The 26364-nt window shown below is 54.8% G+C and overlaps 2 protein-coding genes across 11 annotated transcripts; one reads left to right on the top strand and one right to left on the bottom strand.

Moving 5' to 3' along the window:
• The first annotated feature begins 227 nt into the window (after nt 1-227).
• Selenoo (selenoprotein O) lies at nt 228-8652 on the top strand. Of its 3 annotated transcripts, XR_002395197.2 has the most exons (10): nt 228-910; nt 1912-2115; nt 3107-3293; nt 4409-4539; nt 5082-5362; nt 7132-7282; nt 7537-7579; nt 7725-7910; nt 7988-8144; nt 8222-8652. XR_002395197.2 is itself a non-coding variant. In XM_004845336.4 (9 exons), the coding sequence occupies exons 1-9, from the start codon at nt 390-392 to the stop codon at nt 8393-8395; spliced, it is 1992 nt and encodes a 663-aa protein (XP_004845393.3). In that variant the 5' UTR covers nt 228-389; the 3' UTR covers nt 8396-8652. The 3 variants fall into 3 exon arrangements, 2 of the variants coding, with proteins under 2 accessions (XP_004845393.3, XP_021114409.1); XM_004845336.4 differs by lacking the exon at nt 7537-7579; XM_021258750.2 differs by lacking the exon at nt 8222-8652 and having other exon boundaries at nt 7725-8052.
• On the bottom strand, nt 7581-26364 carry Tubgcp6 (tubulin gamma complex component 6). 8 transcript variants are annotated; one of them, XM_087213632.1, is made up of 25 exons: nt 25214-26364; nt 23942-24105; nt 20280-20490; nt 17188-17361; nt 16460-16581; nt 15945-16023; nt 15751-15860; nt 15558-15649; nt 15332-15471; nt 14796-14996; nt 14039-14120; nt 13865-13953; nt 13700-13788; nt 12574-12712; nt 12265-12339; nt 10883-12077; nt 10648-10706; nt 10404-10563; nt 10160-10328; nt 9942-10083; nt 9629-9823; nt 9429-9561; nt 9133-9346; nt 8855-9054; nt 7581-8782 (listed from the first exon to the last, which is right to left on the bottom strand). In XM_087213632.1, exons 1-25 carry the CDS (start codon nt 25952-25954, stop codon nt 8691-8693), a joined length of 5067 nt encoding a protein of 1688 aa, XP_087069758.1. In that variant the 5' UTR covers nt 25955-26364; the 3' UTR covers nt 7581-8690. The 8 variants fall into 8 exon arrangements, 7 of the variants coding, with proteins under 7 accessions (XP_087069758.1, XP_087069759.1, XP_087069756.1 ...); XM_087213633.1 differs by having other exon boundaries at nt 14796-14945; XR_015452198.1 differs by having other exon boundaries at nt 9636-9823; nt 10160-10563.

The following is a 26364-nucleotide window of genomic DNA, read 5'->3' as shown; positions in this document are numbered from 1 at the left end:
CCGCTCTCGCCCCGTGGCTCCTGCTGGCCCAGAGTGGTGCCGGGAAGGTTTTAACTGGCCAGCTCCTACTGGGTCACGGTCAGAGACAACACCCACAGGTATGGCCTCAGTGTCCAGCCGCTGCCGCGGGAGCCCTGACCCAGCAGTCCTCAGCCTCAGTCCCTTCTGTCGGTGCAGGGTCCAGAACTGCCGGCCCGACTTGGGGGCGCCGCGGAGGTCTTTGGGGACGTCCCTCCGCGTGTCACCTAGGCCACAGCTTCGCGGACCTTAGCCTGTGGGTCACTACGGACAAGATCGAGGCAGCCAATCAGAACCACGGTTCCAGGGACGCAGTCCGCGCAGGCGCGGCGGGGCTTCCGCTCCGGGCGGCCACGCTTCCGGCTGAGCGGATGGCCTTGGTTAGGGCCACGCTCCGTGCCTCTCCGGTGGCCGCCCGCGCCCGGCCACCGCCCGCGTCCCGCTCCGCCGCCATGGAGGCCGCGCCGCGCTGGCTGGCGGGGTTGCGCTTCGACAACCAGGCCCTGCGCGCGCTGCCTGTGGAGACGCCGCCGCCCGGCCCAGAGGGCGCCCCGTCCGTGCCGCGGCCTGTGCCCGGGGCCTGCTTCAGCCGCGCGCGCCCCACCCCGCTGCGGGAGCCGCGCGTTGTGGCGCTGTCGAGCCGCGCACTGGCGCTGCTGGGGCTGCCTGAGCCTGACGCGGACGCCGAGGCCGAGGCCGCGCTCTTCTTCAGCGGCAACGCGCTGCTGCCAGGCGCCGAGCCCGCCGCGCACTGCTACTGCGGCCACCAGTTTGGTCAGTTCGCCGGGCAGCTGGGCGACGGCGCCGCCATGTACCTGGGCGAGGTGTGCACGGCGACGGGGGAGCGCTGGGAGCTGCAGCTCAAGGGCGCCGGCCCCACGGCCTTCTCCAGGTGTGTAGGGCCGGGGGAGGCGGACTCGGGCGGGCGGGGCTCCAGCCTTGACGCTCGTGGCGCTTTCCTCGTGGCTTGGAGCCTGAAGCCTCACGGAGCGGGCACAGCTCTTGTGAGGGCGAAGGAGCTGGACAGGGAGGTGGTCGGTGGCCGCAAAGGATAGGAACCTCCCAGGGACCACGACTGACTGGTGTAGAGTGGGAAAGCATCTCCCACTGGCTGGCTGTGCTCTGCCCTGTAAACACGCCGGGGACTTTGGAGCCTGTTCCACAGTGGCACTCATTGGTGTTTACTGAGGCAACCAGCCCTGGCGCCAGGCCAGTGCCGGGGGCGAAGGGCTGCTGTCCAGCCCTTTCCTCCAAATGCCACCTGGGGGATCAGGGGACAGTAGCTCTTAAGACCAACCCTGCCTCTGGAGGGCACATTGTTGTCCAAGGCAGGCCTGGGTCCAGATCTGTAGTCCTGCATCCTGGCTACTCAGCAGTGTTCACTACTAACTTCCTATCTGTGTCCATACTCTTTAAATGCTTGTTGAATAACAAAACGTGTGGAAGTTGGCATCTTGTGGTTATTCATTCTAGATCCATGCCTTTCATCCCCTCTCCCTTCAGCCACTGACATGACCACTGGGCCCCATCCTCATATCTCAGGCCACGTTCTCAGAAGCTGGTTCTTCCTTACCCCCATGAGAGGTCCCTAGACCTTTTTATTTTGAGGCAGCATCTCAGGTGCTTATTATCCCACCATTCTGGAAGGCTGAGGCAGGAAGATAAGTTCAAGTTCAAGCTCAGCCCAGACAACTTAGTGACTTAGCAAGATTGTCTGAAAAAATTAAAAAGGGCTGGGGTTGTAGCTCAGTGGTAGCACTTACCTAGCATGCTCCAGTTCAGTCCCCAACTCAGGATGGGGGGACACTTTTCTTTTTAAAAAGCTGTTAAGATACTTCTTCCCTTGGGAGGGAAACCGCCTGATGGCACAGTAACCTCTATATTTAACTTCAGACAGGCCGATGGTCGCAAAGTCCTGAGGTCGAGCATCCGCGAGTTCCTGTGCAGCGAGGCCATGTTCCACCTGGGGATCCCCACCACCCGGGCTGGGGCCTGCGTCACATCCAAGTCCACAGTGATTCGAGACGTATTCTATGATGGTAATCCAAAATATGAAAAGTGCACAGTTGTGTTGCGTATAGCTCCTACTTTCATAAGGTAATGCTGGGTTACTTGAGGCCTATCTACACGTGCTTGCTCTCAGAGGCTGGGAGATTTGGGTCAATGCAGTCTGGAATCCACAGAGCAGTTGCACAAGGTGACAGTGCCAGGAACCCTGGTCGGTTCCTGCCACTGTTTGTTCCTTGGTTACAGTTGGAAGTGCCAGGCAGGGCAGCTCAGGCGGGACCCTGGGCCGCTTCCTAGGAGGCACTGCCATGCAGAGGGACTCAGGAAAGCGCACAGCCGAGTTTATGACAAAGAACCACCTAGCAGTGGCCAGGAAGTGGCCTCTGCGGCATCATCACGAGTGTGTGGCAGTGCCCCCGGCCTGTACTCCTTCTGGGTGGTCCAGGCTTCTTATCCACAGTCCTTTCTGCCTACTCCTGTCTCTGCCATCTGACATTCAACTCTTTCAGAACTGGTTCCCTGGACCCAGAGTAGTCAGGAGGCCAGACCTGGGCTGGGCTGTGGCTCACCTGTCCTGCCAGGCCCTGGATGACCACCAGCTGCCCACACCTGAGGCAGGCTGTGTCTGTGTTTGGCTTTTCCTGACCACTAGGGTGTTGGAAGGACCCAGAGCCAACACCCACCTCACCCTGGGCTGCCCTTGTCTATGCAGCGCTGGTGACAATGGGTGAAGATGTCCTGTGCCTTGGATGATGTCTGTCACTAGCCTTTGCCCACTCGTTGCCAGTAGCAACCCCAGTTATGACAACCAAATGTGTCCCCAAATGCCTGGCAAGCCATTGAAAACCATGCCAGTCCCGGCCAGAATCCCCACCCCCACCCCACAGAGTTGAGGTGCAGGAAATAAACACTTATGGCAATTTCTGAGCCCTGGCATCCCTCGAGCTGTGTGCCAATGGTCCCTGTCCAACTGGGTGCTGCCCTGCCATGGGCTGCAAGTTCTCCAAAAGCTTCCTTCTCTCCTTGTCTTTGGAGGGGCTGGGTGTATCTGACTTGTTCAACACCTGGGTCTTCCCTCCAGGTTTGGATCCTTTGAGATCTTTAAGCCGGCTGATGAGCACACAGGGCGTGCAGGGCCCAGCGTGGAGCGGAATGACATCCGAGTCCAGCTGCTCGATTATGTGATCAGCTCTTTCTACCCTGAAATCCAGGCTACCCACACCTTCGACAGTGACCGTGTGCCAAGGAATGCTGCCTTCTTCCGGGAGGTGGGTGGAGGCCATGTGGCCCCTATGGCTAGCCCTTGGCCCGCCTGCTTCTGGCCACGGCTGTTCTGAGTAGTGTGCAAAGGCTCATACCCAGCAGCCCTGCCATCACTGGGCCTATCACCATCATGGCCTCATGAATAGGGAGACTGAAATGTGGGAAGCCTGGTTGGGGTGGTGGAGGCAGCGGCAGGAGGGCTGTGCCAGTCCCCACAGGGCCAGTGAAGCTGTCACCAGGGACCTGCTGGAGTAAGAGCACTCGGTGGTACTAGTCAGTGCTGATGGATTTGAGAGTGACTCAGGCAGACCCTGCCTTCACCCAGAGAGTGCAGTGCTTGCATGTGACCTGGTAGTACTGTCCCATCACATCCAGCCTATGGGAGTCCTGGGCTTCACCTGGCCTGGCTTGAGCCTGTAACCCTCAAGAGCCTAGGGGCTGGGATAGGTAAGACCTTTTCCAGGAGGAAGTGGACCATGAGGCAGCTACAGCAGGGCCAGACATAGTCCACTGGTGATGTGGCACTTGGACTGTAGCAGCCAAGCTGGTCAGCAGACATGGGCACTGAGCAGGCATCTGGGGCCCCATCCTGCAGCAGCTGCTCTGTGTCCCACACTGTAGGTATGGGATGGGCCATAGGAGCCAGGAGATGAATATGGGGCCTGCTTGGCCCACTCCAGACAGTACATACATGGCGTCGTACACATGGGGCCTGTGGGTACTCAGTAAGACCTTGCAACCTGGGGCCTCATTCTCAGGGTGACTGGTGCCATGTGCCACTGCAGCTGTCTGGCTGGGGCTGGGTGGGGAGCATGGTTGGTGGCCAACCTGGCAGCATGGAAATGGGACAGCTGTGTTCAAGGCAAAGAATCTGGACTCAGGCAGGCTCTCATGAGGTCTTCCCCTGGGCCTGGGTCTCCATGGCCTGATTTTCTAGGGTATATGCAGAAGCAAGGGCAAATACCCTCACTCCTCAAATCCTGTGAGGGATTTTGTCAGGGAGATCCCTGGCAAAGCCCACAACATCCCTGGGAAGAATGGCTCAGAGTAACGCCACTGGCCAGGGTATATATGTGTGTGAGTGCTAAGGGAGCAGCAACCAGTGCCTGTCCTGCCCCAGGTCACGAGACGCACAGCCCGGATGGTGGCTGAGTGGCAGTGTGTGGGCTTCTGCCATGGTGTGCTGAACACCGACAACATGAGCATCATGGGGCTTACCATGGACTATGGGCCCTTCGGCTTCCTGGACAGGCGAGTGGCCCGACACTGCAGCATGAGCTCACAGGGGCAGTGGGGGAGGTGCAGAAGCCCCAGGCTGGGTGAGTACAGCTGCTGCCATGCTTTCTTCAGTGTGTAGTTCTCAGAAGTGCTAGGTCAGCCCCTTCTGGAGCAGAAATGCCCTGAGGGTTTGAGCAAAGCACCATGAGCTGTCTTAACATTTTATTTACTTCAGTGAGCTATTCTGTAGTACTGGGGAGGGGATTGAACCCAGGAGCACTGTCCTACCCAGCTGTATCCCTAGCCTTTTATTTTAAAACAGAGTCTTGCTAAATCACTGAGTTACAGGCTGGTCTGGAACTTGTGATCCTCCTGCCTCAGCCTCCCACGTAGCTACAATTTCAGGACTGTGCAACTCAACTTGTTTTAGCATTTTAGAAAGGGTTGCTTCACAGATCAGAGCCACCTAGACCCCTTGGCCTAGAGCTGCAGGGATGGGACAACAGGATGGTGGCCACACAGGAACCAACCTTGGCATGTCCTCTGACGGAACCATGTCCCTTGGCCTGTAACAGGTATGACCCTGACCATGTGTGCAATGCCTCTGACAACGCTGGGCGCTACACATACAGCAAGCAGCCTGAGGTGTGCAAGTGGAACCTGCAGAAGCTGGCTGAGGCGCTGGAGCCCGAGCTGCCCCTTGTCCTGGGCAGGGCCATTGTGGCCGAGGAGTTTGACACTGAATTCCAGAAGCACTACCTGCAGAAGATGCGTAGGAAGCTGGGCCTCGTGCGGGGCGAACAGGAGGAAGACAGTGCACTGGTAGCCAAGCTCCTAGAGACCATGCACCTGACTGGTAAGCGAGTGCGCAATGCACTCAGCCTGTGTTGTCACTGTGGAAACCAGTTCACTCTGTGGACTGTTTTTTCTTTTGGGGGCAGTACGAGGGATCTTTTATTTTTCAAAGACAGGATCTCCTTATATAGTTTAGTCTGGTCTTTAACTGTGTAGCACAGGATGGCCTCAAACTCAGTGATCCTCCCGCCTCAGCCTTCTGAGTGCTGAGATTTATGGGCATGCACCACCACAGGTATCAAGTGTACACATTTTTAAGTAATTCCTAGCCTTATTCTATTTTGGCTGGAGAATATACCAGTCTTTTTAAATTACTAAACTTGCTCCAGTGTGCCCTAGAGAAATGCCCTGTGTGGACCAAGAATGCTGTGTCCTGTTCTTGCTGGCCAGCTGGTCCAGTCAGCTGGATTGTTCTTCAGATCCTGTATATTGATCTCAGTGCTCTGTCCACTATTGAAAAGTAGCACATTAAGGACTCCAAATCTTCACTGAATCTCTCCTTCTGTTCTGTATGTTTCATGTGTGATGTTGGTTCATAAATTTCATGTTTATTTTCCCACGATAGTGGGGTTTGAACCCAGGACCTACGCACTGAGCTACATCCTAACACCTTATGTGGAATCCAGAGTCTTACAAAGTTGCCCAGGCTCAAACTTGAGATCCACCTGCCTCAGCCTCCTAGAGCGCTGGGATTCCAGGCGTGCAGGCTTATGTTTACATCTTTTTTTAATGAATTATCACTATATAACACTCTTGTCTCTGCATTTTCTCCCCATACTTGGATATGGTAGGCAGTCTACCTACACCCCAGCCCTTTTTATTTTTATTCTTGACTGGCACTAATATTACCAATGTAAACTCCAGATTACATTGAATGTAATGTTTGCATTCAATGTTCCTTCCTTTCACTTACAAACTGTTTAAAGCAAATCTCCTATACATGGTAGAGTTGGATCATGGTTTGTTTTGAGACAGTCTTTGCTATGTATTCCAGGTCAACCTTCAACTCACTAGTAGCACAGGATAGCCCTGAACTCATGATCCTCTTCCTGCAGCCTTCTAAGTCTTGGGATAACAGGCATGTGTCAGCATACCTGGCTGGATCATGGGTTTTGTTTTGGGGTTGGAGTTTTTCTTGTTTTGAGACAAGGTCTCACTGTGTAGTTCAAGCTGCCATTGAATTCTCAATGGTCCTCTTGCCTCAGCCTCCCAAGTGCTGGGGTTACAAGCATGCACCATCATTCCTGGCATAGGATCATGTCTTTTTTTTTTTTTTTTTTTGTACCCAGGATCAAACTCAGGTCCTTGCGCTTGCGCAGCAGGCAGTGAAACCACTGAGCTAAATCCCTAGGATCATGTCTTTTTATCCATTCTGCCAACCTGCCTTTTGACTGCTGAGGTCCATTCACTGTTACAAAAATTACTCGCTTGGAGTACTTAGGCCATTTTGCTGTTTTCTATATGTCTCCCCGCTTTGTATAATCTCTCATTTTCTCCACTGATGCTTTTGCTTAGTTGATTTTTTGGCAGCATCCTGCTTGGAGCCCCTTTTCATTTGTCTGTTGTTCAGGTGTTTCCTTAGGGGTTGCCATGGCTCTATTTGACTGTCCTGTCAGGTGGTCAGGGCCAGGGCCTGCATGGACCAGACCTCTGCGTGGACCTGTGGGTCACGGGGGCGGGGGGGGGTGTTGATGGCTGGCAGGTGGGCTCAGCACCTGTGAAGGGAAGGGGGCTGGCACCTGCCTCGGTGCTGACCAAACCATGTTCCAGGGGCCGACTTCACCAACACCTTCTGCTTGCTGAGCTCCTTCCCACCTGAGCCAGAGGCACCAGGCCTGGCTGAGTTCCTGAGTGTGCTGGCCTCACAGTGTGCCTCCCTAGAAGAGCTGCGGCTCGCCTTTCGGCCCCAGATGGACCCGCGGTGCGTAGCAGCCTCACCTCCTTGGAGTTTGTTGTTAGAAGGGGAGGAGCATCAGGAAGTGAAGGACCCAGGGGACATCAGGCAGGTGGGGTCTACACAGGTGCCTTGGGTCCAGCAGCTGCCCTCTTGGGGTGGGGCATTTGGTCCTGCTGGGCACTGATGGGTACACTAGTCAGAGGAAAGGTCGGGGGCACTCACGTGTGAGTAACCGGTGGTCTCCCCAGAACACCCATGCCCCTCACCCACCCCCACAGGATGTGCTGCCCTATGTGCCATGAGACAATGAAGAAGCCACAGGTAGGTAATGCAGAAAGGACTTTAGTGGGAGCAGTGACTGACTGCACAGGGCCAACACTCAGCATATGGGTGCAGATGCAGGCCACAGACAGCATCCCACTGCCCTCCAGCTGAGCCCTGGCTGACACTGCCACCCTCCCTGCAGCCAGCTCTCCATGATGCTGATGCTGGCCCAGTCCAACCCACAGCTCTTTGCGCTCATCGGCACCCAGGCCAACGTCACCAAGGAGCTGGAGCGTGTAGACCACCAGTCTCAGCTGCAGCACCTGACCTCGGAGGAGCTACAGAGTCGCAACAGCACCCACTGGGCTGCCTGGCTGCGAGACTACAGGTGAGTTGTTCTGGGCCGTGGGCACCACCCCAGGGACATGGCCACCGGGCCTGATGGGGGATCTGGGGTGACTCCAGAGCCCGGCTGGACAAGGACAGGGGAGACGCTGGTGACACTGCCACCTGGCAAGCAGAGCGCACACGTGTGATGCATGCCAGCAACCCCAAGTATGTCCTGCGGAACTACATTGCACAGAATGCCATCGAGGCTGCTGAAAACGGGGACTTCTCAGAGGCAAGCACACCTGTCCCTGCCCCTGGGAGGGAGAGGGTGGGCAGCCAGCCAGCACCCCTTACCCTGCTCTCCCCTAGGTCCGGCAGGTGCTGAAGCTACTGGAGTCTCCTTACTGCCAGGAGGGGGAGCTTGCTGAGGCCCCCAAGGCCACAGGCCCTGATGGGGCTGCCACAGTAGCCAGCAGGCGGCCATCCTACAGCAGCAAACCCCCACTCTGGGCAGCTGAGCTCTGTGTGACATGATCCTCGTAGCAGCCTGGGGTCCTCCACACCCCAGGAGTCTCCTGAGGCCACATGCACTGCTGAGACTGCGGCCGCCCACGCGCTCTTCATGACGGCAGAGACGTCTAGTCAGGACCTGACCTGTTTCTGTCCGATGCTACCTCAGCAGTGCTACCCTGATCCAGTAGCCACAAGGACTAAGGCCCCACCAAGTGCTTGTAGGTGACAGAGGGCACAAGGCCACCCCTCTTTCTCCGTGCTCCCCAAATAAAGCAGCTTCCTCAGCCTGTCCCTGGTCACTATGCACCCTAACCCTGGGCACTGCTCATGCATCCTGGTAGTAGCTGTTGAAATTGATGCGCAGCAGGAAGTCCTCCAGGTGGGGCTGGTAGCCTCGGTTCACCAGCTTGGTCACCACTGGAGGGCAGAGGGCTGTTCAGCATGTGCCCCAGCCTGGCCACCGTCCTGCCCACCTCAAGGGAGGATTACCTTTGAAGAGGAAATGGGAGTAGTACTTGAAGGTGCTGTAGGACTGCTGCATGAGGGCGAAGTTGGGGTGCTCTGTGCCCTGGGGGCCAGTAGCTGGCCCCCAGGCCTGGGAGATGAGCTGGCTGCGAAACTTGAGCACCAGGCTGAAGATGCTATGGATGATGTTCATAACAGGTGCTGCCTTCTCCGTCAGCAGACCCCTAAGGTGGGCATGGGCACAGTGAGCTGCCCCACCCTCCACCCCCAGGACCCCAACACCCCCCATGGCTGCACCCCACCTGAAGACAGCCTTGTGTAGGTACTCAGCATGGGCACGCTGGATCTCTTCCAGGTTGCTTACTGTGGCCAGCCGGGCCCTGAACTCGCACCAACTGACATGCAGGATCTGGTTGGCAATGTAGCCCTGGGTGACCTTCACAAAGTGCTGCATCTCATGCTTGAACAGCTGCAGCTGGCGGAACTGCACTGAGCCAGCCGCATGGCTCACAAGGGCTGAGCAGAGGGCAGGGACCCAAGTGAGGGGCAGCGAAGGCCCACAGGGCCAGGTGGGCAGGTGAGCTTCATGTGTCCTCACCTGTGCGCTTAAGGTGGAAGCAGATGTCCTTCAGTGTCCACATCATGAGCTTCAGCTGCAGGAGGAAGGAGAAGATGGCACCGTACTTGCTCAGGCAGCTCTCGGTGATGATGATGTTGAGCGGCCAGTCCACCTGCTCGGGAAGCCCTGTCAGTGCTTGCCCACACAGGCTCCCTCCAGCCCCGGGTGGCGCTGCTGACCTTGTACCTGAGCTCCAGGCAGCTCAGCACGTCTGGCGTGTTGGGGGCGAAGACCTCAGGCAGGTGCTTGAGGGCAAAGGAGAGTCCAGCAGCATGTGGCGAGTCCCCACGGAGGCTGCACTGCAGGGCCTTGCTCAGGATGCAGTTGAGGGCCAGTGGGCTGAGCAACTCCCCAGGAGTCTGCCCGGCCCCAAGCTGGGCAGGGGAGAAACGTGTCCCAAGACCTACCCTGTGCCCCAGCTCTGCTGGGTGGGCCTTGGGCCTCAGGCCAGGGGCCAGGCCCCTCCCATGGTTCCCACCCCGCCAGGGTCACCTTCTCAAAGAGCAGGTCGCTAAGGGACTGTGCGAACTCCCCATCCTCCATCAGCAGAAAGTGCCGCAGCGCCTCGAAGTGTGACTCCAGGTGCAGCTCCACAAAGAAGTAGTCCACCGCAGCTTTATTTACCAAGGAGACACTGGCAGGAGGGCCCCGGAGTCAGAGGTGGGCAGGGGCCTGGGAGTGGCAGGGAGGGGGCGTGGGTGGGGACTCACTGGGCAGCCAGCGGGGCTGTGAGGGAGCACTTCATGAGCACAGGCAGTGTCAGCAGCTCGCTCAGCTGCACTGCAGTCTCACCCACGGCCGGCTGGACCTGGGGGTCCACGGGGAAGGTGAAGGCCCGGGGCAGTACATGATGGACGAGCTGGGCGACGGGGGGCTCCGCTGTGAGACAACACAGACTCACTGTGACGCAGGAAGCACTGGCCCAGGGCGCTGCCTGCTGTGCTGTGTACTCACACATGGCCTCGTAGCTGTCCGGGTACTGCTCCAGGTGGTACAGCCTTGCCAGGCCAGCCAGGTAGGCCTGCTCCTCACCCTGGCGCCGGGCCTCCACCTCTGTGTCTGCCTCCGCCTCCACCTCACCGGGGCCAGGACACCCTGGGGCAGCTGTGTCTTCCTGTAGAAGCTGACCTCAAAGGACTGCTCCCTAGCTCTGCTCCCAGGCCCTCCACGTGATCCCCAGGCCGTGTCCCCCCCTGACCTGCGAGTCCAGAGGCCGGCGTGGTGACAGGTCCTCGGTGTCCCTGCTCCACCCTGGGCCTGAGCAGACACAAACAGGTAGGAAGGCATCAGACAAGTGCCACTGAGGCAACAGCGTGGGGCTGGCCCAAGCAGCCTCCATGTCCCTCAGCATCGCAGACCCCAAGAACAAGGAGCGTGTGGGCAGCTTGACAGACTGCACCCTCAGGCCCTGGAACCCACAGCAGCTGCCTCACCTGGCTCCTGGAGGACACTCTCTCCCAGAGCACCCGGCTTGGCCACAGCAAAGGGCAAGTCCTGGACGCCACCATCCTCCCAACTGCCTGCTCCAGGGGATCTGGTGGCAGGCTCTGCTTCTGTGCGCAGTGGTGGCCCACATTCCAGAGCAGGGCTCTCTATTTCCAGGCTGCCTGGCTGGGACCTGTGGCTAGGGCGGCTGTAGGGCAGCCTGGGAGGGTTGGACTCAGGCTCTAGGAATGTAGGCTGGGTGGTGTGGGCATCCCAGCATGGCCAGGAAGAAGCCACATCTGACACGGTTTCCCCGATTTGGATGCTGGCGTCTGAGACATGCCCATGGATATTCCAACGTGGCCGGGAGGCAGCCACATCTGACACGTTCTCCCCAACCCGGATGCTGGCATCTGACACATGGCCGTGGATGTTCCAGCGTGGCCGGGAGGCAGCCACATCTGACACATTCTCTCCAACCCGGATGCTGGCATCTGACACATGGCCGTGGACGTTCCAGCGTGGCCGGGAGGCAGCCACATCTGACACGTTCTCCCCAACCCGGATGCTGGCATCCGACACATGGCCATGGATGTTCCAGCGTGGCCGGGAGGCAGCTGTTCCAGCAGCACAGTCCTCTGCTGGAGCAGTTGCCTCTAACGTGGTTGAGGGGGACCACCCAGGGGGCTGGCTGCTGGACTCCTGTGTAGCACCATGCCTCAGCGGGCACGGCAGAGGCACCTGAGTGTCTGGTGCACACTCATCCGGCGTCACACGTGTGTCCACCCACAGCTGCTGTTCCTCACTGCCTTTGACAGCCTGTGGGGACTCTGGTGAAAGCAAGGCAATCGGAGCTGGCCTCAGAATGGTACTAAAATCATATTCCTGTGGCTGCACAGGCAGTGTCCCCTCTGCTGAGGGTGCCTTTACTGTGGGTGAGAGGAACAGGTCTGAGCAGATGGCCTGCAGCGCGTGATCAAGGAGAGGAGTCCCGTCCTGCACAGGCTGCTCTGCCCCTGAGCCTGCAGGCAGGAAGTCGGTGATGCTGAGGCCAGCAGAGAACGGCCTGGCCCCCTCTGCTGGAGACTGCAGGGGCTGCAGCGCTGGTGCATTCAGCCTGCCCAGGTAATCCTCGGGCTGCTTGGGGGGTCCTGGATCACAGCTCTGGCCTCCATCTGAGTGCTCAGGACTTGCAGACAGGACCTGAAATGGAAGTGCACACTGGAGCCAGTCTGCTCCTTTTCCCTCTGGCCATATAACTTTGTCCCTCAGTCAGGTCTGCAACCGTGACCCTACCTACTATGTGCCAAAGGACACAGGGACATCCAGGCCAGGTGCATCCAGCTCAGAGCACCAGCAGGGAGCCCCAGGTCCTGGGCCAGCCCCTCACCTGGGAGCGTGCAAGTGGGAGGACACCCAGTGGCTCCTGTGGCCGGCAAGCCTCAGACATGTCTCTCAGCATCTCCTGAAATGCAACCCAGCAGATGAGGTGGCAGCTTCAGAGAATGACCGCAACACTGGCACCAGCACTCATGGCCTCCACACAGCATCCCTCAACCACCACACAAGGCTAAGTTAACCACCAGCTCCACACCCTGTACCTGCACAGCCCCAGAGTAAGGCAAAAGCACTCCTACAGCCAGGAGAACCAGGGTCTACATGCAGGGGCAGAGAACCAGATGCTGACATCCCGAGGTACCTGAAGGCACTTCTCATCATCTAGAAGAAAATGAAGCCTCGCACTTCCCAGACGGTGCCTCTGGACTCTCCACAGGGCCTTCTGTTCCCGACGAGCTGCCTCTGCGGACAACTTGCTATAGTGGTCAACCAGTGCCTGCCTGGAGCCATCAGAGGACATGGTCACCTCATCCCTCCACACTGTCCAGCAGGTTCCCAGGTGACCTGGTGCTGGCCTTGACCTCCCTCTTCCCACAGGCTTTGAGCTTGTCAGGTGGGTCTTTTTTTCCCTTCCAGACAAGGAGGCCATGGCAGGCTAGTACCCAAAAAGGAGGCAGCAAACATCTGCTGCATATACCAAAAGGCCCCACCAGAGCAGGAGCTGGGCCCCACCCTCTGGAGAGGGGCTCCCTTCCCCAACAGCAGCCATCTTCCTGCTCTGCAGACCCAAATACCAGAGGACCGGAAGACCTATGCACAACAGCACCCAGAGCAGAAGCGGTGCAGACCCAGAGACCTGAGCTTCCTACTGGCAGGCAGCTGGGCCCAAACAGAAGTGGCCATCTCCAATTTGGCCACCATAAGCCAAGAACATGGCCACCGTACCCAGTTCCTGAACATAAGCACAAGTGGTCACAATGGCATGGCACACCTGGCATGACCTCAAGGTACAACTCCACCTGTACCATGAGCAGCACTGAAGGCTGGGACAGTGGAGCATCACACACCGGCTGGGAAGAAGCTGCCCTCCAAGGCAGGGCTCCCACTGAAACAGTGAGGCCCCAGTTTAGGGAAGAAGCTACTGATACCACACAGAGATGGACTCCCAGCAGCTCTGCCAGCCAGATGGCCGTCCTCTGCTGGATAGTAACACACAGAAGCTACTTACAATGAAGAAGAATGAATAGAGACAGGATAGCATCACTCCGTGTGTACCTTGCCTGGACCCAAGTCCACAAGGAGCCTCTGGGACAGCTGAGGAAGCCCACAGGTAGAGCATGGCCCTAACCACTCAGCACACCCACTTGTGTACCTTGGTGTGTGCCTTCAGCGTTTCAGAACAGAAAACAAACTGACCATCACTAAGACCAAACCAGCCCAGAGCCTGCCAAGCCATGCCCAGCCGCCACCCTGCCACGCAGCCACACCTGGCTTTCTTCTCCAGCTCCTCCTCCAGGGCCTCGGGGGCGTAGCTGAAGTCCTCATCTAGCTCTTCCTGTCTGGCCGCCAGGCGCCGCTACACAACACACACAGCCTTGTTTGCTAAATGTGGATTCCCGGAGCCAGAGCCCCCAGAGGCTGGGCCCACCCACCTCCTGGTCCTTCACAAACTGTTCCTTCAGCCGCTGGAACTGCTCTCGCTTCCGGGTGTCCAAGGCCATCTGTTCCGAGGTCTGCCGGTCTACATTGGGCAGGGGAGGGGCATGGTCAGGAGGAGCCTCAGGAGGGCCCCAAAACCATACTGGGAAATGTGGAGCCATGCTCACCACTGAGTTCACGAAGGACCCTGGAAGCCGCCTCCCGAGCATGGGCAATTAATTCTTGTTTTGCAATTTCCATACGTAATTCCTAAAAGTCAACAAACAAAGCATCCAATTCTTTCCCATTCCCTAGCTTGGCCCTGGAGAGGGGCTGCACAGATCAGGGTCAGCAGGTATAATGTCTCCACCACCACTGTGAGAGCACAGGGCGAGGTCAGGGGGCCTTTGGCTCCAGGTACCTGACTGGAGGTAAAGCACTCTCAGTCATCAGGGCTGAGCCTCCCAGGCTGTGCCCACTGGAGGGGACTGAGGGCCTTGGAGAGGGGCTCCCTGCCGCCCCTACCAGAAACCAGACCAGGAGGGTTTTCCTGGGAATGGCACTGACCTGCTCTCCACTCGCTCCCAGAGAATGCTGGAGAACAGTGGCCCCACTCCAGCCACTCGTCCCCTCTGGGCAGGAGAAGTCACCTGAGCAGGAATCCCGACCCTGCTGTCCTGAGATGCCTGTCTTGCCTTCACCCAGGGGTCCCTGGGAGGCCACTGTGGAGCTCCGCAATTGGCAAAGCCACCAACTCAGGGAGAAGGAAAAGAGCCCCTGCTCTGGGCACCTAGCTCCAGGACAATTTCTTTTTTTTTTTCTTTTCTTTTGTTTTCCAGGACACATTTCTAACACTGCTGGTGTCCCCACCTGCACACCGCACTCAGAGTGCCTAAAGGAGCCACCCCGTCTTACTCAGCTAGCCCGAGGCCTGCATCAAAGCACCTTCTCCTCCTTGCTGATGGAGCTGTGGCGGGCCACCCGCTCCATGCGCCCCACGTACACTGCGCAGTCCTTCTCGACCTCCTTCAGCTCCTCCAGGGAGAAAATCACTGAGATGCGAGGGACAGGGATGTCCGACCAACAGAGGTAGTGCTGCCAGGGAGGGGCTGCGGTGAGCATGCACGGATGCAAGGACGGGCAGGGCTGGGACATAACACACACAGGGACAGGCACACGCTTCTGCTCAGAACCTATGCATCCCTTACCACCGGGGCAGCATCACCCTCATCAGTGACATGCAGCAAGTGTCCCCGATGTGAGTATCGGACAGCCCCTGCCCAGCACATGGGGCCTCGCCCCAGGAGCCACTAGATGGGTCCAATACCAGATTCCCACAGAAGACCCTTTAGCAGAGGCCAAGATGTCCGTGAGATCTCCCACCCCTCACACAGAGACATATTGCTGCCACCAGCCAGTGTCATCCCTGGATGGCCGGCTTCCAGTTCCCCCCTTGTTGCTGTGTGGGCTCAGGGCCTCACCTGAGGACAGCAGAGCTTCAGCAGGTTGATGGTCTTCCCGCAGATGTACACATCGTGTGCCACGTGCCTCAGGAACACCGGGACGCAGTCTTCCACCTCTTTGGAAATAAGCGCGAAGCCATGGGTCCAGTAAGACTTGTCTACACGGATGTAAAGTGCAGGGTCTGCAGTTGCTGTGGCCCTGCTCTGAGGCGCCAGGCCCCACCCAGCAGCCACAGACACCCACCTCTGCAGCCGAGGTACTCATCGTTCCCCTGGATCATAAATTCCCCATAGACGTCTCCGAGGACCCCGCTGTACACCCAGTCACGGATGAACCTGCACAGCAGCCAGGCAGAGTAAAAGGGGGTGGGGTGGGGGAGGGTCCCACCAAGATACCCAGTCCGAGTCCCTGTGTGGCCGCCCACCTAGGCACCCACCGTGTGTAGGGTTCACAGCTTGTCTTCAGTAGGGACAGCAGCACGGGGTAGTGCTCATTGCTGCAGTTGTCCAACGCCTCCTGGTAGAGGTAGGACAGCAGCCTCACGCCCTGCAGAGGTGAAGGTCACTGCAGAGCTTTGCATGGATGCCACCCCGCCCGAAGCCAGCACCCTCGGCAGAGCTGAAAACTCACAGTGGGGAACACAGCCCTAGGCTCTCCTCCGCCAGTTCCCAGGAGCATGGCACCAACACCACAGAGCTCAGCCAAGTACCTAGACCAAAGGCCAGATCACAGGTGATGGGGTGCAGGGTCCCCAGGCTGGACCAGACCAAAGACCAAAGTCCCTGTGTATCTTCACACCCCCCCAGGGGACTGGCTTCTGGCCAGACCCCTCCTATACTGTGCCTGGCCCCAACTCTACCCTCAGTCCCCTTGCTGCCTGGAACATGAACTCCCCCAGCCCCTGCCTCTCTTTTCTCTGACAGCACCTGTCCGGGGACACGGCCCATTGTTTCCACAGGGCTAGTGAGCCAACTGAGGCCACATCCACAAGCCCCATTGCTGGGGCCCAGGCCAGGCAGGGCTGCACCATGCAAGGGCCATCAGTGACTTAAAGAGCCAAACTCCATCATCCCCAGGGGGGCCCTCTGCCCTAGCAGGCCACGCCTGTGCCCCAGACCTGATACCAGGACTATGCTGAGGCTCACCGGAGCTGCCGGCCCAGCTTCTTGAAGAGAAAGCCAATGGTGAGGAGGCTCAGGGTGGGCGGGGTGGCGAGGACACAAGCTCGGTAATACTGCAGGTACCTTCGCAGGCCGCTGGTGAAGGCCTATGGGTGAGGGCCAGGGCAGGGATGTTGCTGAACCTGCAGTAGCCCACCCTGCAGCTATGGCACAGGAGGACAGGAGCCCGGAAAACAGGCCCAGCCCCACCCCAGATGCCAGCTCTGCTGGAACCACAGGCAGCACAGCACACAGCCCCCAAGTTCCCCAAAATGAGGCGGCCAGGAATGACCCCTGTCCACCACCCCAGTGACCTGGCCTGGCCTGGCCTGCCCATGTGTGTGGGACGACCAGGAACTATGGCCTTTCTAAACCCTGGGTGCCCACTGTGACCTGTGCCCTAAGGTCTGCAGCCTTGGGTCCCCTTGGGGCTTCCACACCCCTCGAAGGTGTGCCCGGCTCTCCTCCGGAATCCACCCACACAGAGCTAGCTGTAGGCTTTCCACAAAACATGGACTGTGGAAGGCAGACAGGCTCACTCGGGGCACCCTGAGAGTTAGGACCACCCTGCCATGTACAGAACAGGGGGGCACCTGGCCCAGACATGCTAGCCCCAGGTTCCACTGGGACAATGGAAGAAGTGTAGCCCATCACCAGCACCCCTCCTAAAGGTGGGTCTCCCAGACCCTCTGCTCCAGAACATGAAGGCGTACCTGGAACACCAGGCCCCTGCTGCAGGAGGAGCCCAGGGCGGGCTGCAGGGAGAAGTGGCTGAGGCGCGTGTAGCAGGTCCCATACGCTGCCACCTCTGACAGGATGCTGCTGATGCTCTCAGGGGAGGCGCCCGACACATGGACACCTCGGGCCACCACGAAGGCCTGAGCTGGCTAGAGACAGAGAGGGTCCAGAGGCCAGGCACCCAGACCCCAAATGCTGCCACCAGGCCCTCCAAGACACACCAGCAGGAAGTTCCAAAAGCAAAAGGCAGATCCCTCCAAAGCATACCCCAGGGGCCGAGGATTTAGCTCAGTGGTACCACAACTGCCTCACAAGTGCAAGGTCCTCAGTTCGATCCCTGGGACCACACACACAAAAAAAGCATGCCCCAAAGGGCCTCCCTCCTAGTAATAAAAGACAGACAAACTGGAGAAAGATATACAGTAGTTCTTCACTGACGATACATAAAGACACCTTCCAGCTGTGGAAAGGGTACAGGGAAACGGACACCTCCAACAACTACTTCCCCACAACACAAGAAGGAAACACAAGGGCCGGGGATTTAGCTCAGTGGTTCCGGTGCCTGCCTTGCAAGCGCAAGGTCCCAAGTTCGATCCCCAGTACCAAAAAAAAAAAAAAACCAAGAAGGAAACACAAGCCTTCTTAGGGACAGACCCTTTAAAAACAGATTTGCTGCTAGATCTGATACTTCAGCTCCCAGGGCCATGTCCAAAAGAAACAATGGGAGATATACAAAGACTCGTCACAGTGTGTCCCCCTCAACACTGTTTATAGCTCTGGGGGTGGGAACAACCTACAAGAGGCTCAGGACAACCAATCTATGGGATTCAGTGAAATCAATGTGGCAGGAAAGTGACAGCTCTAAGTGGCTACACTGAGAAAGAAATGTCCAATCAATTGTGAAAAGCTAACTGCTAGTCACCCCAAAACTATCAGGAGGAAAGAAATAACACAGAGCAGAGATAAGATAAAGAATAGAAACACAACAGGATCAACTAAACTAAAAGCTGATTTCTCCCTCCCTCCCTGTCTTTCTTTTTTCACTGCTGGAGATTGAATCCAGGGCCTCACACATGCTGGGCTCTACTATAAGCTATACCCTAGCCCTAAAAGCTATTTCTTTGAAAAGGTTAACAAACTAACAAACCTTTAGCTAGAATGAATAAGAAAAAAAATGAGTATGAAAAAAACATTCAGATTACTAAAATCTGCCGGGGATTTAGCTCAGTGGTTCCATCACCTGCCCTGCAAGCGGAAAGACCCGAGTTTGAGCCCCGGTACCAAAAAAACCAAAAACCAAATTACTAAAATCAAAATGGGGACGATCCCACTGATTTAACAAAATAAAATATAAGAAAATACCTAGGCTGGGAGTATGGCTCAGTGGTAGAGCATTCACCCAGCATACACAATGCCCTGGGTTCTATCCCCAACATAAAAAAAAAAAGAAATAATAAAATAAAATTTATCCAAATTGTAAAACAAGGAGCAAAATTACTTGGTTTTAGATGGCACACTCTTATATGTAGAACACTCAAGAATCCACACAAAAAATGTTCAGATCTAATAAATTCAGCAAAGCTGCAGATTACAAAATCAGCACACAGCCTGGGCCTGGAGATACATGCCTATAATCCCAACACTCAGGAGGCTGAGGCAGGAAGACCAGGAGGAGTTAAAGGCCCGGCTGGACTAGTGAGCTCAAGGCCAGCCTGAATTACACAGTGAGACCCTGTCCAAAAAAAAAAAAAAATCACCACAGGGCCAGGGATGTAGCTCAGTGGTTTCATCGCCTGCTGCGCAAGCGCAAGGACCCGAGTTCAATCCCCGGTACCAAAAAATAAAAAAATAAAAAATCAGCACACAAAAACCAGCTCATTTCTATACACCAGCCATGAAAAATATATTAAAAAAAATAAGAAAATAATTTAATTTCCAATATCAGCCAAGGAGTAAAATAATTAGGAATAAATTTAGGCGAGAACATAAAATACTGCCAGGTGGGGTGGTGCACACCTGTAATCCCAGCACTCAGGAGACAAAGCAGGAAAATCACTAGGAGTTCCCAGTCAGCCTGGGGGCTACATAGTGAGTTCAAGATCAGCCTGAACTACATAGCAAGACCATGTCGCCAATTTAAAAAAAAAGTAAAATACTTTCATTGTACTTTGTACAATAGAAACTACAAAACATTGCTGGGTACAATGGCATATGCTTGTAATCCCAGCTAAGTGGGAGGCTGAGGCAAGAGGACTGCAAATTCAAAAGCAGCCTGGGCAATTTAGAGACCCTGTCTCCAAATACAATGAATAAAACGGGCTGGGGATACAGCACAGTGGTAGAGTATGTACCTAGCATGTGCAATGTTCTGGGTTCAATCCTCAGCACACACACACAGCCCACCGAAAAAGAACTAAAAGACATTGCAGAAAGGATGAAAGGAATCAAAACTCTCAATAAATGTTCAAGGCCTGGGGTTGGACCCTGACCCACAAACAACAAAAATACCAAGTTGGAGGATCTGCACTTCCCCAAGAAGTTCCAAGGCTGCCACACAGCTCCTATCGGCCACCTCTATGGGACTGATGACAGGACACACAGAATGGGGAGATAAGATCCTGAGTCCAGAAACAAACCCTCACATTTCCAATGAACTAATTTTCCACAAGAGATCAAGACCCTTCAGGAAGGATCTGGATGGTCTTGTCTTTTCTTTTTTTTTTTTGGTTTTTGGAGACAGGGTCTCTCTCACCATGTAGCCTAAATTGGCTTTGAACTTGTGGCGAGCCTCCTGCCTCAGTCTCCCGAGTACTGGGATTATAGGCGTGCACCACCATGCCCAATGAGAACACTCTATACAAGCAATGGGGCTGGACAACTGGATGTCCACATACACAGAGTGAGGCACCAAGGACAGGAGTGGAACAGAGGGAAGTATGGCTTCTGTTGTTTCACTGAATCAATAAATATCTCACTATGATTCAGTTTATAAAAGGATGATGATAAACTAACATGTTAGAACCCAGAGAGGCTGACAGCGGCTATGATAGAGACCCTGGTCATTCACCTGGCAGAGGGAGAATGTGGCCGATGCCACCCCAAGCAGAACATTCAGTGAGTCCTTCACCAGCTCCTGCTCTGTCACTAGCACGGGCCTCGGGGCCTGCAGGGGGCCCCCACTGAGCACCTGCAGCTCCTCTTGGCGGAGCCTGCAGAACCTGTCGAAGGTGTCCCGTCCTGCCTCCGTGAGATAGGGCTCCTCTCTGTGGCCAGGGGGGCTGCAAGGGACACAGAAGGGAGAGTAGTGAGCAGAAGGGCAGCCAAACGTGTCCCCTCAGGACTTCACATGATCAAAGGGAGGAGAGTGACTCAACTCACCCTCAAGACACAACCAAGCATAAATGCTGCAATTCCCCAGCCTGTCAGCATCAGCCCTGGCTGCACCCAATTCCACTGGGTGCCTGCCCTGATATCCAGAGTGTTCACCAGGCTGGCCTTGGGAAACCACCCACAGAAGGCCCTCGGTCCTCAGGGTGGTAACTCACTCACAACAGTTCTCCCATTAAAAATGAAGACGGGGGGGGGGGGGCAGGGATTTAGCTCTATGTTTTCTGCTGCCTGCCTTGCAAACGCAAGGTCCCGAGTTCAATCCCCAGTACCAAAAAAAAAAAAAAAAAAAATGAACACTAGGTTTATACATTATGTATAAATCATTCACATCATCACAGCAGCCAAAAAGTAGAAGCAAATTAAGTATCCAAAAAAGATAAGTGAATGAACAAAGGGTGGCATGAAAAGGATGGAAATTCTGACACCTCCTGCCATGTGGATGAGCCTGGAGAACACTACACTGGTGAGCAAGCCAGTCACAAGGGAAAACGCCATACAGCTGCACCAACTGGAACTTCCTATACCAGTCAAATCCTAGGGACAGGAATGAGAGAAGACTACCAGGACCTAGGCACAAGAGGAACAGGGGGTGTTATCAGCAGAGAGGAGACAGCATCTCAGAACGAAGATGAAATAACTGAAAATCTGTACACTGGTCCAAATGCACACTAGGAAAAGGTGTGGACGGAAACCCGAGCATATATTTTACAGTCCTTACATAAAAGAGCACATCAGGGCCAGGAATGTAGCTCACTGGCACAGCACCTGACTGGCAAGCATGAGGCCCTGAGTTCGATTTCCGATACCAAAAAATAACACAGAAGAACAATCACACTACTACTGAACAGGACAGGCAGATAGAGTGGCCTGGGGTGACACTGTGCACCATGCAGGGAACTCCACACACGCTGTACCTCACTGCACACTCAGGTTTTACCCGCACCTCACACACCACACACACCCGTCCTCAGTGCAACTCTCTATTTACATCGAGTCTCCTGGTCTCTGAAGGAGCACTCTACATTTAAGATCCTAAAATTAAACATCTCAGAAGCCCAGGCCTGTGGTGCATGCGTGTAGTCCAGCTATTTGGGAAGTTCATTTGAGTCCAGGAGTTTGAGGCCAGCCTGAGCAACATGGCAAGACAACATCTTAAAAAAAAAAAAAACACCTAGAGAATACCTGCCCCCTTGAGAACACCTGTCCACTAGAGTGCTCCTCAGTCAGCACTCTATGCTAAATGCACTGATCAGAGCACTGATGCTCTGTAGTCAGTTCTTTTCTCTCTCTCTTTTTTTTTGTTTGGTACCAGGAATCAAACTCAGGGCCTTGCGCTTGCTAGGCAGGCACTATTGCCATTGAGCTACATCCCTGGCCCTCTACTTTTTTTAAAATAAAAAAATAAAATTTCATAACAAAGTAAGAGAGTAACAATAGTTAATATACTGTGCATCAGGTACCAAAGGAAAAAAAAGGACCAGGGATGCATCTCAGTGGCACCACGCCTGCCTCACAAGTGCAAGGTCATGAGTTCAATCCCCGGTACAAAAGAAAAAGAAAAAAATACACACACACACACACACACACACTGTGCATCATAACTTTAAAAGTAGTTACTCAGTCAGGCATGGTAGTACAGGCCTGTAATCCCAGTACTTAGTTAGGAAGCTGAGGCTGGAGGATCATCAGGAGCTAGAGACTGCTCTGAACTACATGTCAAGATCCTCAAAAACAGTACTCAGAGCACAAGACATAGACAAAAAAGACCCTTACAAAGAAACAAACAGGTAATAGCACAAAGCATTCTTTTCAGTGAACTAAGAAAAACTAGTAGTATAAATGAGTAATTAGCATATGGATTAAAATATTTTTGAAAAAATATTTTTTGAAACAACAAAGTAGGTGATGTGAGGAATTATTTGGACTTCTCCTTACTTCTTTATCACCTATTTTGCTCTTTATTTGTACATATATTTTGAGTTTATCATATAAGAGAAACAATGTGACATTTAAGCTTGTACGTGCATCTGACTTATTTCACTTCATGTTCTCAAACTGCATCCATTCACCTAGGAACGCCTCAAGTTTTTCTTTCTTTCTTTCTTTCTTTTTGGTACCAGGGATGGAACTCAGGACCTTGTGGTTTCGAGGCAGGCACAGTATCACTGAACTAAATCCCCGGCCCAAGTTTATCTTTTTTCATGGCAGAGTGGTTCTGTACTGTGTATAAGCACCAGCTCTGTGGTCAGTTCTGTGCTTTCAGAGGACACCAAGAGGGATAAGCGTGTTTGGAACAAGATGTCAAAAGGGCCGTGGGAGACCATGTCTCCTAAACAGTGACTAGAAAAACTAACAGACAAACTACGACTAGCAAATATTTCCAAAAGACAGCAGTAAGCTATAAGGCCAATCTTTAAACATGCAAGGGGCTGGCAGAGAACAAGACCATTAGATTTGCTTTGTGCACACAAGAAGACAGGACTGATGCCCTAAAGAGAATTACAAGACACAGGAGCCCCTGGAAAGCCAGACAACTCCCAACAGTACTGCACTGGCCATCCCTGGAGGAATCCCAAGGGAGGTGACCTCCTCCAGGAAAGATACCCCCAGGGCATGGTGCCAGGCACATACAGGTGCTTAATAACTGTCCCATCACATGCTCCTCTCCAGGAGATCCCTTGCGGGGCCCGGGGCCCCAGCCTGGACTCAATTCAGTATTCCCTAAACTGGTCTCCCACAGCCTCACCAGCAGATGGGGTCTGAAAAGGGCTCCATGATCAAACATTTAGGAAATGTGTATCCTCCACTCCCATTCTGGGAGTTTTCAAAAGAAACCAGCAAAGATCTTGAGAAGTCCCTCTTGAGTGCAAAGGCCTCTGGACTCAAACCTGCCCAGGGAATGAGTAGCCACTCCATGGGGACCAAGCTGCAAATGCCAACTAAGGAAAGGCTGCTACAACTGGAACATCACCAGCAGAAAGTGCTACTCGCAAGGTTTCTAGATGTGCAAAAGTCTCCTTGGTCAGCATCCCATGCCACAGCCTGCCAGGCAGCTCTCAGCCAGCAGACCAGCAGCCCTGGTGGCAAGGAGTGCCCTGACTGGAAAGTGTGCTCCCCAAAGGGGACTGGCGTAGTTGAGACCTCCCTTCCCCTCCGCATCTCTCATTTCTCAGGACTCAGACAACGTTGCACAATAGCTTACTACAACTTCCAGCCTGATTCCATCACAGCAGCTTCCAGAAACAACTGCTTGGAGTCACTGAGTAAGCAATAATGCCTGCATTCCACATTGCCATGGGGTGCATGGCTGGGGGTACTGAAAGGCAAAGAAAGGCTCACCATCCAATTCGCTCCCAGCACCGCCGCTTGCTGACCTCGTAGGTGAGCGCAGCTTCCCACAGGTCCACATCAGGGGTCATGCTTGGTTCAGACTGGGAATCAGGAGTCAAATTGGAAGCCGACTGGAACCCTTCATCTTCCCACTGATCCACGCTCTGAGGGACCTGGAGACCACAGGAAAGAGTAAATCTCCATCTATTCCTTTGTTTGAATACCTATTTAGGATAGATTCCAGGAACTTTATCCACATGCTTCCACTTACTAGAGGGGCAGCCCTGACAGAACATTTTTTCTATTTTTCTCAAGAACATATGCATAGCATAATAAATCACAGAATTAAAGTAATACATTAAGGCTACCTGTTTTGAGTTTATTTATTTATTTATTTATTTATTTTACTTTTTTTGAGACAGGATCTCACTATGTACCTGTGGCTGGCCTTAAACTTATGCCAATCCTCCTGTCTCAGCCTCACAGGTCCTGGGATCACAGGTGTGAGCAACCACACCTGGCTTAAACACCTTACAGTGAAATATTTTTCACCTGAAAGTTTCATTCTGAGGAAACACAAAGTCATACTAGATGTAGAAAAATTTCTGTACACCATGATGTTTGCTATAGCATTATTTATGTTTCAAAATAAACTAAACATTTCACAGTAAGGAAATGACTAGTAACAGTATACCCTTAGCCAGGTGTGGTGGCACACACCTGTAATCCTAGCACTCAGGGGCTGAGGCAGGAGGACTGCCGCAAGTTCAAGGCCAGCCTGAGCTACATAATGTGTTCAAGGCGAGTCTGAACTACATAGTGGGCCCACTCAACCGTAACGTATCCTTTTAATGACTTCTACAAAGCAATAAATACAAATAACAATTTACTCAACTGAGAACAGCACCCCATGTTATAAGAAACAGTAGACTAAATTGCACGTATACCATAAACAAGTATCTTTGTCACATGTGGGTGAAATATGGCTTCTGCAATTAACCAATAGACTTCCTCTTTTAATTAACTTAAACAGCCGCTCTAGAAGGCAGAAGAGCAGACTTAACAACATGCCTGGTGGATTAGGTAAAAGGCTTTGGCCTGCAATGGGGGTAGCACATCCCTGGGTCGGTGTCTCCATGCCCTCTCAGCAGCTCTGCCTTGGGACAGCCCAGCCACCTGGAGACCTGGACTGGAGCTGCTCTACCTTTACTAGGATACAAGAAAGGACAAAGACGGCATTTTCCACTCCCTTGGAGAGGAAGAAGGAAAAACAAACACTACCTTAATGGCCAGTCCAGAGAGGTCTGCGCTGTCTGGCACAGGAGGAAAGTCCAGTCGAACATCCATGTCGTAAGTGCGGCTGTGCACAAGGGCACCAAAGAGCGAGACCCGGGTGTCTCTCTCAAACCTGTCACCACAGGGGTCACCAAATGAGAAGAGACCAACAGTGGGCAGGGCGGTGCCTGGAGCCGCCTCCATCACCTGAAGTGTTTCCTGGATCATGCTGTGACACAAATGCTCCTCTCTGGAGATGAAGGACTGAACATCCATTTCAAACACGCTCAGATCACAGCAGTCGTAACCACTGTAAGGAACGTTTCTCCCTGCGTGCTTGTTGTTAAAGAAATAGTCCCGTTTTCTTTGCAGGATTTGAGGCGGGCCACTCCCTGCTAGCTGAACCAAGAGGGTCAACACGGACCCCACCTCCAGCAGCGGACAGCAAGGGGCGGCCTCCAGCCCCTCCACCAGCTCCTCCAAGCGGTCGGCCTCGGGGCCCAGGCCGCCCACTCTCAGGTCGAAGGACAGCATGAGGACCTTGTTTCTCACTGGGAGCTTTGACAAGTCGGACTGCAGCGGGCGAGCGTCCTCTTGGAAAAGGTTTGTGAAGAGCGCATTGTAGGCGACCCTCTTGAGGCTCTGCTTGGTCCTCTTGCGGTCTACGCTGCGTTGCCCCGGGCGAGGCTGCGCAGCGGGCAGGAGGGCCTCGCACAAGTCGTCGAACAGCTGGGTGATGCTGGCCATCACGCCCCGGAGGCAGGAGGAGCGGGCGGCCGAGGGCAGGCGACCTCCTCACCGGAGCCCCGCGGCTCAGGACGTGCCCGCCCTCTAGTCCCGCAGTCCGTCACCTTAGGGGTCGCCGACCGCGACGAGCGAAGCCACAGACGCGACTACGCGCGGGCTGTACGTGCTGGCCTCGCACACACTCGGGGCCGCTCGGGGCTGGCGCAGGACGGGACGCTGCAGCGGGGTCCGCGGGTCGGACCCGCACACCAGCCCAACGCCGGGCCTTACGCTGGAAAGGCCCGCTTCACTCTCCCGCCACCTTGGCGTCACAGCTAAGCGACGGCCCGGCCGCCAGCTCAGGCGCACAGGAACTACGCCGCAAGGCAGGCGGACTTCCGGCCCAGGGTAGGCCGAGGCCCCGCGCCGGC

The sequence above is a fragment of the Heterocephalus glaber genome, unplaced genomic scaffold (assembly GCF_053883595.1).
Source record: "Heterocephalus glaber isolate CG9 unplaced genomic scaffold, H.glaber_assembly_v1.0 deba00001444, whole genome shotgun sequence".
In the NCBI taxonomy this organism is placed as follows: domain Eukaryota; kingdom Metazoa; phylum Chordata; class Mammalia; order Rodentia; family Bathyergidae; genus Heterocephalus; species Heterocephalus glaber.
Note: the sequence above shows the minus strand (reverse complement) of the source record. Positions and strands in the feature narration are given on the sequence as shown.